Source organism: Akebia trifoliata, chromosome 8 (assembly GCF_017979445.1).
Source record: "Akebia trifoliata isolate Shusen 1 chromosome 8, ASM1797944v1, whole genome shotgun sequence".
NCBI classification, from domain to species: Eukaryota; Viridiplantae; Streptophyta; class Magnoliopsida; order Ranunculales; family Lardizabalaceae; genus Akebia; species Akebia trifoliata.
Window position 1 is genome coordinate 22,149,506 of NC_141382.1, and position 13,968 is coordinate 22,163,473.

The 13,968-nt window shown below is 38.4% G+C and overlaps 1 protein-coding gene across 1 annotated transcript; it reads right to left on the reverse strand.

Annotated features, from left to right (window-relative positions):
* Positions 1 to 5,572: 5,572 nt before the first annotated feature.
* On the reverse strand, positions 5,573 to 7,800 carry LOC147396385 (protein PHYTOCHROME KINASE SUBSTRATE 4-like). The gene has a single exon (XM_086450937.1). The coding sequence runs from the start codon at positions 7,538 to 7,540 to the stop codon at positions 5,942 to 5,944; it is 1,599 nt and encodes a 532-aa protein (XP_086307063.1). The 5' UTR covers positions 7,541 to 7,800; the 3' UTR covers positions 5,573 to 5,941.
* Positions 7,801 to 13,968: the final 6,168 nt, after the last annotated feature.

Below are 13,968 nucleotides of genomic sequence, written 5' to 3' on the forward strand. Positions count from 1 at the left end.
ATAATCCAAAATCAAGAAAATCAAAAGATAAAAAAATTGGAAAATACAAAAAATATAAAAATTAAAAAAATCAAAAATCAAAAAAATCAAAAATCAAAACTCAAAAGAATTTCAAAAACCCTTTCGAGTTGCATTCAACTCCAATTTGTCAAAGCACAACTGAAGAAACATCTGAATTTCAAAACTTATCAAATTTTTATCAAATCTGAAATATGAAACAAGCTCCATGCTATCAAGATCAAGGAATTAATAAGGTAAAACTTTGTCAGACCCCGTGTTTGAGTAACCATTTTCTACAAAAGTCATCAATTCAATCGATAATCCGAAGTCATGTTTTAGCAAAAATTTTCTGACCCGTACAAATAGGGTTTAGTCTATTATTTGCAAGTAATTCCTGCAAAAAAAATGTAGCTGTAAACACCCCAATTTGATCGGACTTTCACTCGAAAGGGTTCAAAAATACCGATTTTTCAACAAAATTTATCAATGGGCCTCAAAGGCCCGAACCAATGAAATATGATATTTTGATCGATTTGGAGGATCCTAAGACCCCCTAAGGACCTAGTTAGCCCCCAAAAAAGAATTGGCATACCCCCACCTTCACCGCTTTACTCCCGAAATAAAAAATACCCGATTTTCAGTAAAAGTCGCCAACGGGCCTAAAAAGCCTAATTTGCCAACACGTGGCATTTTGATCAATTCGATGATCCCCAAAATCCCTAAAAAGATAAATAAATACAAAATGAGACTTCGGATACCCACCATCTTCCATAACCCTCACCGTTCCATTCTCGAATCAAATTATCCTAAAGCCCACGAACCCTCAACACTTAGAAAATGCACTTCTCACCTTAACCCCATAACCTAAATCCAATCCCACACGGCCTAAAACCTAAAACATATCCATCCTCAAAAATCCAATCCAAAATAAATCCTACCCAATCCAAAATAACCTACAACCCTTCTAAAACCCAAACCCAATATACTAAAGCCCACAAATCATTATCCATATCCAATCCATAACCCATAACCCTTTAACCACAACCCATATCAACCAATCACAATCTTAATCATCAAAGATGACACATGTTATCATCCCCTCTCACCTCCCTTATCTAACCACCTACCTCCATCACTTTTCTCTAACAATCCATCTACCCACATCACTTTTCTCCAAAAATCACCTCAACCCATACCCTTCCCTAACCTACTTATCTTACCCTTCTCTAACACAACCAATCGCCCACATCACTACTCATACCCCCTACACCCTAATGCATCACCTTTCTCTAATCACTTCACCAACTCACATCACAACCCATATAAAGTCATTTTCACAAACCTAACCAACACTTCTCCTCTCTAGTCAAACACCTACCCTCACCAATCAATTCATCTAATCACACCATCTCTACATCCTTTTAACACATGTCATCATCTTATTAACCCTCCCAAAAACCTAAACATCTAAACCCTTACATGACCCATTATCCTAAATCTAAACACCTTACCTCTTCAATCAACCTAACACTCAATCAAACACCTTACACCCCCATTCTCTCCAACATATATCACTTATCTCACCTCACTAAACACTCTACCCAAATTAATTGGGTAAGATCTAAATCATATGGATCCAAACACTACCTATTGTCACTCATTACACAATTACCCTCCCTTCTACTCTAAATTCATACCCTTCACCTTCAAAACCTATGTCATTCTCTACTCTCCTAATAATTCACCCCATTATATCTCCAAAGTAACCCCTCAACATCTATAAACACCCTCTTCCTCTTCCCAAAATGGGTTACCAATTCTTCCCTACTAAGTCACACAAAAAAATCTTCCCTCAACTCTCTTCTAATTCACTCTCATTCTCTCAACTCTAATCAAAAGGAAAAAGTATTCTCATATTCCAATAAGAACTCAAGAAGACATAAAAGAAGAAGAAGAAGAAAGGAAAGAAAAGCAACTTTGAAACTTCAAAATGAGTCAAAGGATCAATACCCCCTTTTTTTTTCTCTACCCTATTTATATCCCTCTTCTACTATCCTTTTCCTCTATTTATTTTTTATTTTGGAAAGACTTAGGATGTAATGCTCCCCCTCCCCTATCTTTGGTAGATCGAATTTTGGTTCGATTGAAAGTATAGGGGTTGTAATCCCTTTTAAAATAAAACTGGTTTTAATCCCTAAACTATTTTTGAGGCAACCGGAATCCGGATCCATCTCAACTCAGGAGAATGGATCTGTAACCATTGCCAACACTTTTTCAAAAATATACATGGTCCTCAAGGCAAAGGTTTATAAGGATCATCTTCATCAATGGGATGATCTTATAATCAAGGCAAAAATAAATCCCTACTTTGGGTATAAGTTATTGATGCATGGCACTTTATTTTTATTTTGCATTTTCAATCAAAATTGACCGAGTTGTGTTGAGGTTACCGCCACTTGGCGGGGAGAAAAATGTGTCTAATACTTTCGCTTTTCTCCAAACGAACTGCTTACCCTGATCTCAAGGTTTGGTTAGTACCTTATCCATCGTGAGTCACTAAACGCCAAAATGTCACTTTTCCAAAAAATATACATCGGGTGACCATTCACACCCTCTAAAAATATGAATGGTGGCAACTCCAATCCTTAGTAGAAGTGGCCCTCGTAATCGAGAATCACGTATTTACAAAGATTATAGGAGTATTTCATATAATCGAATCTTGGAGCTCTACAAAAGCATGTACAAACAAGAAAGGGATAAATCGTGGATTCGAGCTTAAATGTTGTCTTGTGCATTGGTAACTTATATAAAGTCAACAATTTATAGTGGGTCATTTTAGATGAGGTCCCATGATCTTTTTTAGAAAGAACTTTCCACGTAAAAATCTAGGGTGTCCTAATTGATTTATTAGGTTGCATTTTTTTTTATTATTATTCTTCCATATATGTTTAACTTCTAGATTAAGTGAATAATTAATTTAATCAAAGGTTTTGTAATCATCGTTGAGAAAACATTGCTTTCAATTTCATCATTTCTATTATTCGAGCCACCAAGGCAAAGATTGAGCCAAGAATTTTTTTTCTAGGGGCAAACTAGATAATGGTAAGGTTGAAGATGAAGGATTTTGGGGAGAAAATTTAAGGTTAGAAGTTGAAGAAATGACATTTAGATCATTTCTCGTTAGCTTATGGGAGAAAACCAAGCTCAAGTCATGCAAAGTCGTCCATTTAAAAATATAGAATATTTTAAATATTCACCAAAGCCTACGTGCCCTTTACTCATCCATTTAACACCTTTAAATCCAAAAAAATAAGATAGGATTTCTGATGTAGAAGATAGACAGATTTTTTATGGAAAATTTTAGGATTTTCTAGAAGGGATTAAGGTGATTTTCAAAAGTATGGAGTGATTATTAGGTTAAATAGATTAAAATTAATTTAATTTAAAGGTTGTAAAGCTTTAAAATGATAAGTATTATGAAGTAAAAAAAAAGTACATGTTTTTTTCTTGTTACAGGTTGAAAATGACACTATTTGGTTTGTTCTTTTGTTAGTCAATAAAAGGAGAATAATGTCAAAGGGGAACATGCAATTAGATTGAAAACATAAGGGTATCTCAAATATTAACTAAGGTATCAAATACGAAAGGAGCAATTCATTAGTTTGATAGCACAAGGGTATCTAAAATATTCATGAAACTGTACAACGTTGTCTAAATCTAGGGCTGTCAATGGATAGATATTCGATCGAATAGTGCTATATCCAAATTCGAATCCAAAATTTTTTAGTGATATCCAAATTCGAATCTGATCGGATATCACTAATGAATATTTGAATTCATATCCAAATAAATTATCGGATATATGATATTATCCGATTCGAATAAGAAATTTACTATTCGAAAATTATCCGAAACTTATTTACTATTTGAACATTATCCGAAATTTATTGAAGAAGTAAAACACTAACCACTACTAGGCGATGTCATTAAGAGCTTTTGAGAAAGAGAGAAAGAGATTCAGACATCGATTCGGCCTGTCAATGGACGCCAATGCCGAAGGTGAGCCGTTGAGAGAGATTTCGATGGTGACCGCGAGGGGTTGAGATCGTGGAAGACAATAAGGGCTATCGATTGTCAAGTTGAGGTTTTTAAACTATAATCGGTTGGACAGAACTATAAAGAGACTGTAATCATTAAGAGTTTTTGAGAAAGCGAGAGACAAAGAGACTCTGATATAGATTCGACCTGTCAATAGACGCCGATGCCGAAGGTGAGCCGCTGAGAGAAATTCTGAAGGTGACTAATATTATTGGTTGAAGACGATGATGGTTGAAGATGATGAGGGCTATCGGCTGCTGTCGGGCTAAGTTTTGTTCAACAGAACTTCAAAGTTCTAACCTAAAAGAAAAAATAAAATAATATTTATTTATTATTATTTTTGAATTGGATATTATCGAATTTGAATTCACCTATATCCGAATTCGTATACAAAACGCTCTCAGATATTGAAAACTATCCAAATCCGAATTCGATATCCGAAAATTTTGGATAATATCCGATTTTTTGAATTTGAATTCGAATTTCGACTATCCATTGACTGGCCTATCTAAATCACCCAAAATACTTTGGGGGAGGGGTGGCGGCAAAAAATTGAAAATGTGGAGGGAGGAGGTTAACAAATGATTAAAGGGTGCTTCTCATGTTTGAAAACAAAAGAGCATCACAAATAACTACCAGTATGTGTAGGGAGGTCTAAAGAAAGAAAAAAAATTGACTGGCTCTGCCCCTACATCAAAGCATTTTCTCAAGGGCAGATTGCCCTTACTATCATTTTTTTATAGATCTTGTTGGTTTCACCATTATTATTACTCCTTAAAAACCTACAATAGAGTATAATTTTCGTTCGCACCGACAACGACAATTCCAAAGATGTAGAGGTCTTTTTTCAAGAATACTAGTACTTTAATAGTGGTTCATCCTTCCTCTGCATAGTTGGGGCACCAGTGTCATACATGCAAAAAATCCTCCAACACTCGAGTTAGTAATTAAATAAGTCAATAGGGGTCTTCTCCATTCACTCATCAAAAGAAAACCCTCGCTTAGGCTATCCCCTTCCTATTTAGAGGTGACTTCCTTCCATATCCTCTTCCCATCACACAGTCTTCTCCTTAGATTCATGGGACTTGGGTATATCCATTCCCTCACGTATAAGATTTAGTTGACTGAGTCAACTTATGTAGAGTTTATGAGTCAGACCTATTTCTTCTCTCAAAGGGATCCTCCCGCTCTAGAACACCTACTTTGCTCGGGCTCTCATGGCCTGTTTGGATTGATGAGATACCATGGCTTTAGCCTGCCTAGGTATTATTCAGCTCATCCTGTATGTCTTTATCCAATGATGACACGTGTGGGGTTAGAATTTACTCCTTTTTTAACCATAAATTATGAAGGGGGAAAAATTATCCATTAATCTTAATTATTTACCGATTTTATTTTGAAAAAAGATTTTTTTTTTATTTTTTTCAAATATATTTCTCTAGGATTGAAGTTTCCTGAACATGGAAAGACGGGATGAGAAATACATGTTTATTAGGGGAAGATGGTACCAGCTTGCGTATAAGGATTAGTATTTCTTCTGTGGATACCTGAAAAATATCTTTAACACAATAGAATTTTTCAGAATCCTATCAACTATAGGAACATAAATGATTATTATTTCCTTATAAAAAAATCACAGCCATTTTGCATTCGCATTCATTGATGCGTGAAATAAAATATTGAAAAATAGAAAAACCTCGAATCACACAATATCTTTCGCACACACCACATTTAGCACTTCAACAATTCAATCTCACAAATGTCTACGTCACGCGTCATTGTAAAGAAAACAGTCACGAGTAATCATGCACGTAGTTCTCACTAAAGACACATCAAAATTGATTCAACGTGTTGTGAGAGTACGCGACATACATTCAGAGTGTGACTTTGAAACAGGTGGCTTACCCGAAGCCCTTAATGCTGTCTGAATTCTTGCTGATTCAATTGGGAATGGTGGGCCGAGACGTTGCTGGTGCTCGGCCACAAATTTCACAGGGTGCGGCCCCACGTTCACTGCTTTCTCACATCGACAGCTCAACAATAACCCGTTCCCCTTCCGTTTACTGTTGTTGTTACTACTCACAGCAACTCCATTAAAGGAGACTTTCTTTGAATCAATCCGATCAAACATGTTAATCTCCTCATAATCTGATGTCTCAGCAAATGAGAAATTCGAGATGCTTCCACGATCGAACCCCTCAGCTGTTGTAACACTCCAATCGATACTCGCCTCGCTAGGTGCATAACAATCCGTTGGAGTCGATGTGTCATCCAAGCTATTTCGCAAATGTACACTGTTTCTAACAAAGTTTGACATCTCATCCAAGGAATCTCTCCTTATGTACATCGGGTACGTTGTTGTTTGAGTCGAGAAGCTTTCGAGCTCGAACAAATCTGAGCTTGCATCGCTCATAACATCATCTTCAACTGATGCCATTCGAGTCTTCGGACTTGTTGGAAAAGCGAAGCTCGAAAGATTGCTCTCTCTCTGATATGGCATCAACACACGCCTTTGAACTTCTATTGATCTTCGGTTCGTTGACTCGTGATCTGATGGTTTGAAGATCTCTAATGAGACCCTTGGTTCTTCTTCCAGTTGAATCGCTGGTTTCGCTGCGATTAATCTCGATTTTCTGGAAGTCTGAGGATTTAATATAGGAAATGAAAATCCAGCACCAGAGGGTGCAACCCGAAGACCGATCTCCCCCGGAAAATGGGTTTCTGACGGATCACTGTCATTGAGTGATTTTTCAACAAAAACTTCTTCTTCTCTGGAACTTTGTTTCTTGGGATTCAAAGAAGCGTTAGAATTTGAATTCAAATTAACTGGAGTTTTGGGTTCAGATAATCTTTTCTCTACTTGAACTGATTTCTTACAGAAACAAGGGCATTTTGGTCCAAAAAACCATTTCGATGAAGACCCTTGTTTTTTCTTCCCATCTAATTGAAGATTTCTCATAGAAACTGCAATTGAGCCAGGAGGATTTGATAGGAGACCAGACTGACTATTCCAACTAGCTTCAGATGAAGCTGTCGGGGTTGCATTAAAGGAACCGATTCTGTAATTGCTTCCACAACCATCAACAGATGACACAGAAGAGGTCCTTGGGATTGGCCGGAAATCGTACCGCCTACCAAAGTGATCTGTACTTATAGCGGAAACAGCTTTTTTGATACCCTTCTGATCCTGTGTTTCATTGAAGTATCTTTCGGCTTGAAAGATGCTGATCTCAGTGTCAGCAACTACTCGGCAGCCGATTCTTTCATGGGCTACTGGTTTGGGTTCTTGTGGTGGGAGGTATGAAGAGAAAGAAACATCTAAGAGTTGGGGTTTTGTTGTAAATGGGATGGAAGGAAGAGAGGGATGATGGTTACCTTTGAAGGTGGGTAGTCGAGATAAGCCTCCATTAGAAGTTTCAGCTGTTACATGGAACTTTTCCATCTCTCTTTAATTTCTCTGTGAACTCTGTGAAGAAACACAAGTACAGGAAGCTTAATTTGGGAAATTCTAAGCGATAACAAAACAATAGGCTTCTATTATTATTGAAGAAAAAGAAGTTGAGAAAGCTTGAAGAAATTCTTAGTGATAGGAACGAAACAGCCTTCAGAAATTCCCCTCTTATGATGGTTAGTATATGTAAAGTTAGTTCGGTGACGCACTCTTCCGTACAGTACCATGTTTGTCTTTATTCTAAATTTCTAATAAAATAAGAAAATGACTTTGTTTTACCAAAACGGCCGACAACTTTGCCAAAATTAAACAAAATAACGGAATTTACAAGGGTAGTTTAGTAATTTCATAGGAATGTTAGGGAAGTACATAGGACTAGTTTTGCACTTTCACTAATTTCTTTTTAGGCAAAACTATGAAAACATCTTATTTACCAAAATGAAATAATATGCATCTTATTTTTTAAAATGGTAAGTGTAAGGGAAATAATTGCATGGTAATCTAAGTCATACACGTGTCCAAATCGATTAAGTAGTATCAGGCGTTGATCAACAGACGGGCACTGTCCTACAAGTAGGGCAGGTCAGAACAGAAACCTCCTTAGCCTAACTGGCAGGGTAACATAACATTAAGCAAGACTAGGTCCACCAAGCAGGATAGGCCAGGTCATAGAGTAACCATAAAGCTGATACGTGTGTGTTAATTTCAGAGATCCCGAAAGAGACCTCTATAGTTTAGTACGATCAATCCAAGAGATCTCGGATTAGTGTGGTTGGATTCATCAGAGTCGTCCATTAGATTTCGATCGCATAGAACTGGCGCCATTCGTGGGAAAACCAATATCAGATTGATTTCAGTCGAAACAATGGTGAGATCTACAAGAACTAATGAAGTCGATGCACCCCCACTAGTGACTCCAGCTGTAAATGCACAACTCTTGGCGATGTTAGATGCCATGAGAAAATAGCAAGAGGAGATGTAAAAGAAGATGGATGACTTAGTTGAGCAAAATCGAAATTTGAGTTAGCGTCTCGATAATCAACAACTGACGAGGCAAGATAGCCTACCGAGAGATCCCCAACCAGCAAGTAATGACGATCGTGCCTCAAGCACGGAAGGGAGCGCACCGTTGCTAATCCCTACATGAAAATTTGAAATAGAGGTTGCTACTACAAGCACTCGATTGAGCCCGTAATAGGCTTAACTCGAGAATAGATTAGAAAAATGATTAGAAAAAATAAGTAGATGATGAAGAGTGCCGATATAGGTATGGCAACAACACAAGCCATTTGGGGGGTTCAAAACTCTCATTTTACGGCAAAAATCTTTATAGAAGAGATCCCAAAAAAATTCCCGTCGCTGCGTTTTACCCTTTATTTAGGGATGAAGGACCCAATGGAGCATCTTTTCTATTTTCGACAGATGCTCACGTTGTGGGAAGAGAAGGAAGGGTTGATGTGCAGGTTGTTCCCCTTGAATTTATAGAAGAACACGCTGACGTGGTTCCACAAGTTGCCATGTGGGTTCATCACCTCGTTCAAGAAGCTTTACACTACCTTTGTAATGAGATACATCGGCAACAAGAAGAGCGGTGGAGACATTGACGCGCTGCTTAGCATGAGGTTGCCATCTAGGGAGAGTCTCAGAGAGTTCACGAGGAGATTCAGAGATAAAAAAATGTCCCTATAGAATTGTGATGAGAAAACAACCATGGTGGCATTCAAGAACTCCTTACCATCTGGTTCAGGGCTGTATAGGTACCTTGTGAAGAAGAAATCAGAAACGCTAAGCGAATTGTTCAAAAGAGTAGAAAAGTACATTGGCTTAGAAGATGACCCTCAGAGTTCCATTGGGAAAACTAAGGTAATGCACGCTATGGAGAAAGCCCAATAAGTAGCATCAGCCATAGCAGCAGAGTAGGAAAAGGTCGCTTGAGCAAGATGGGAAGAGGAGAAGAGGAGGGACATATTTTACTATGTCTTCCAGCGAGATCTTGCCACTCATCGCACATGAACCATATTTCGAGTAGCCTCTGCCACTTCCTCGAGATCAGATAAATTGAGATGAGAGGTATTTTGAGTATCATAAGGCATGGGCACACACCATCAATAGATGCCAAGCCTTGAGAAGATTCCTACAAAGGCAGGCAAAGTAAGGTAGGTTGAAAGATCTGCCCAAAAGACAATGAGAAGATCCGTCCCGAGATAGGAACCATAGAGTTGATCAGCTACCTGTTGAAGGTCAGGATGGAAAGGCAGTAGTGATACATGTTATCCTCAGGTAGGAGATAGGAAAGTTAGAGTAGAGTAGGGTTGGTGAAAGGATTAAAATAAGAAGGGTTGACCACCTGGCTCACGCCTTTGCAGCAAGGAATGGGCCTATATAGTAAATAAGACCCTTCGGTGAACTAACAGTGGCGTTCATTGAGAAGGACTTGGAAGGGGTAATGAGGCCCCATTATGACGTGTTTGTGGTGACACTACAAGTGGGCACCTTTACACTCAAAATTGTGTTGATCGATAGTGGTAGCTCTGTAGATATCTTGTATGCTTCAGCCTTCTGGAAGATGGGCTTCAGCAGGAATACGCTTGCTTCAATGGGAGTACCGTTGATCAGATTTGATGGGAAATCCAATCAACCTTTCGGGAAAATAGTGTTGCATGTGCAAGCAGGACTAATAACCTTGATGACCAAGTTCATTGTTGTTGAGGCGAGTTCACCGTATAATGCCATTCTGGGGAGATTGTGGACGTATGAGAAGAGAGTAGTTCCAACTACGTACTACTAGGATGAAGATGTTTCAACCCATTTAGTAAAGTAATCAATAGCGACCAGGATGAAATGATGTCTATTTGAAGTTTTTGGCGAAATCTGCCCAATGACGTCTATGCCCCAAAGCGAGAAAAGCCAATGAGTAGTTATGCTGTGAAATTCTGAAGGTGAAGCGTTGATCTTATTGGCATAGATCTGTCAAAGATGGCATTTATGAACGTGTTGGTAACAATCACTTTTCATAGTAGTCCAGTAATATCTCATTCTCATGATCTTCTTGGCAAGCATGTGACCATTCATGTGGGGTCCGCAGACTCTACCATGTACGATTTCGATCAGTCATTTTGCTTCTGTTTCTGTCACACATCAGAGTAAGACTTCATGATGTGATTTCTTATACAGAATGCCATTGCTTAGAAAGAATTGTCCTACCAACTTCTGAATAATCCTTTGATCATTAAGCGTTACGTCTGATGGAAGGGTTCGATCTTTGAGGTATGCCTTGATGTCCAAGTACCACAGTTTTTCTTCAGGTTCTTCTACTTCTACGGGTAAACAATAAGCTGGCTCATCTTGAATCCTTATCTCAATGGGGTTGATAACCAGGTCTTTTGAAATACTAATCATGGAAGCAAGTGTTGCTAGTTCATCCGTAAATTGATTCTTAGTCATCGGTATGTATGTGAATGAAATCATGTTAAAGTTTGAGCTTAACTCTTCGCAATACTCATGGTAAGGGATCAATCTCTACTCTCGGGTCTTCCATTCTTTAGTTGTCTGATAGACTACTAAGCTTGAATCTCCGAATACATCGATTTCATCTACCTTGAGATCTAATATTGCTTTCAATTCTATTATGCATACTTCATATTCTACCTCGTTATTAGAATATTTTCGAGCCTGATTCTTCGTCATCGTCCTCAATCTCAGTGAGTAATATGGCTTCATCAAGAAAGTTCGTCTTCAATGGTTCGTAATTGAGCAATGGATGCTCAACGAAATAGTCGGCAATGGCTTGCCCCTTGATGGCCTTTTGAGTAACATAGGCGATGTCAAACTCAGATAATAATAATTACCATTTTGTAGTGTGACTTGTTAGTGCTGACTTCTCGAAGAAATACTTGAGAGGGTCCATTCCAGCGATAAACATAGTCGAGTAACTGAGGAGATAATGGCACAATAGTTGAGAAGTCCAAACCAGTGCACAACAAGTCTTCTCGAGTGTCAAATACTTTGCTTCATAATTGGTGAACTTCTTGCTGAGGTAGTAAATGACTTGCTCTTTTTGTCCTGGCTCGTCTTGTTGTCCCAGTACACAGCCCATAAATGTTTCTTGTACTGAGATATACATTAGTAAGGGTCGTCCTGGCATAGGAGGAATCAAAACTGACGGATTAAGTAAATATTTCTTTATCTTGCCAAAGGCTTTTTGACAGTTTTCATTCTATGCTTTTAGCATATCTTTTCTGAGTAGCTTAAATACTGGTTCGCAAATAGGCATAAGTTGCGCAATGAATCTGTTTATATAATGTATTCTATCCAGAAATGCTCTGACGTCCCTTTCTGACATTGGTGCTTTCATCTCGAGAATGTACTTGGTCTTTGCTGGGTCTATCTCAATGCCCCTTCTACTGACAATAAAGCCTAACAATTTTCTTGATGTTGTTCCGAAGATGCATTTTGCTGGATTTAGCTTCAGACTGTACTTCCTTAGTCGATTGAACAACTTCTTGAGATTTACCAGATGGTCATCATCTATGCCAGACTTAGCGATCATGTCATCCACGTAAACTTCCATTCTTTATGTATCATATCGTGGAATAAAGCCATCATTGTGTGTTGATAAGTTGTCCCTGCATTCTTGAGTCCGAATGGCATGACTTTGTAATGAAACGTACCCCAGGGTGTGATGAATGCTGTCTTCTCCTGGTCTTCTTCTGCCATTTTTATCTAATTGTACCCAGAAAACCCATCCATGAATGAGAACATGCCATGCCCTGCTGTGCTATTGACTAGAGTGTTGATGTGAGGTAGTGGAAAATCGTCCTTAGGACTAGCTTTGTTCAAATCCCGATAGCCGACACACGTTTGTACTTTTCCGTACTTCTTCGGTACCGGAACGACATTGGCTAACCATTTGAAGTATATGGAGACTACGAGAAATCTTGTTTGGAACTATTTCATTACTTCATTTTTGACCTTGAGTGTCCACTCTGACTTGAGTATTCTCAATTTTTACTTGATTGGCTTTGCTCTCATGAGTAATTGGTAGTTTATGAACAACGAGATCTGTGTCTAAGCTAGGCATATCTCTGTTGGACCAGGCGAATATGTCTTGATAATTACGTAGTAGTTCAATCATTTCTTCTTTCTACTGAGGGATTAACAAGGCTTCGATTTTTACAACAGGTGGGTCATCTTCAATGCTAAGATTAACTGAGTCTGCATCCTCAATATTTGGTTGAACACATTTTTCATGTCATTCTAGAAAGTCCTTGATTTCTTTAGGAGGATATTCCAATTCGTCCTCAGACTCTTCCTCAATTCCCATGAGATCGAAGTTGAGTTCGAGATCGAAGTCATACTCATCCCTTTCATATTCTGTTATGTCCAAAGGTTCATTCGATTGAGACAAATCCCTTAAATTCTGAGAAAACTCCTTTCTTGATTTTTGGAATATATCTATTTTTTTTAGATTTTGAAAGCTTTTTGATTTTTTGATTTTTTGAAGACTTTTTTATTTTTTTGATTTTTGAAGAATTTTGGATTTTTTTGGTTTTTGAGTGCTATTCTCCAGACATCTGAAATAAGAAAAGCACCCATGCATAGATAGGGAGCCCTCAAAACCGTCTTTACTTGAGGACGAGGGCTCGTTATGATCCTCGGTTAAATCGATTTTGCCTAACGGCATTTTTTTTGGAGGCCATGGTAGCTTCAAAGGTCAATAGGAATTCTTCCCAATTGTTCAAGATTTCCCCTTCTTTAATGGGGTAGATGAGGTGAAATGGTGGTTCTTTTGGTGGTTCGGAGATGATCATGATCTCTGGTCAAATATTGTCAGAGTTGGACATAGTCCCTCCCAAGCTTGGTGGGATGATGATTGATGCCCAGTCGATACCAATAGGGAAAGGTGATTCATTTTTTTTTGCTTGTAGTGGGTTCCACTTTTGCGGATTCCCTTGTTAGATTCTCGTTGGAATCCTCATTGAATAAGACATCAATGCCCTCCATGAGGGATGGTTGGGACTCAACAATTGAGTCTTCTTGAATGTGTTGGGGTTTGGAACTCATTGTTTTCTTTTTTCTGGTTAGCTTTGTTGGCAATGGTTCTAATAGACTGTCGGGTTTGACTTGTGATTTTTGGAAACTGACGCTGATATGAGGAACTCTGCCCAGATTCCAGATATTAGGCTCACGATTTCACTTTCTAGCTATTCGAAGTTTTCTCTTCTTGTTGTTCATATCTAATATATCATTTTTCGTGGGCCTGAACCCCAAATCGAAATAAGAAGTGTGCTTCTTTGCTTCAACTGGCATAGAAGAATTTGACTCTTTGATGCAAAGAGGAAGGCACTGTCCCAACAATATGTATCCATGGCTTGCTAGCAGCAAGTTGAATCTTGTTGGTATCTCCATGACCTCGAGCG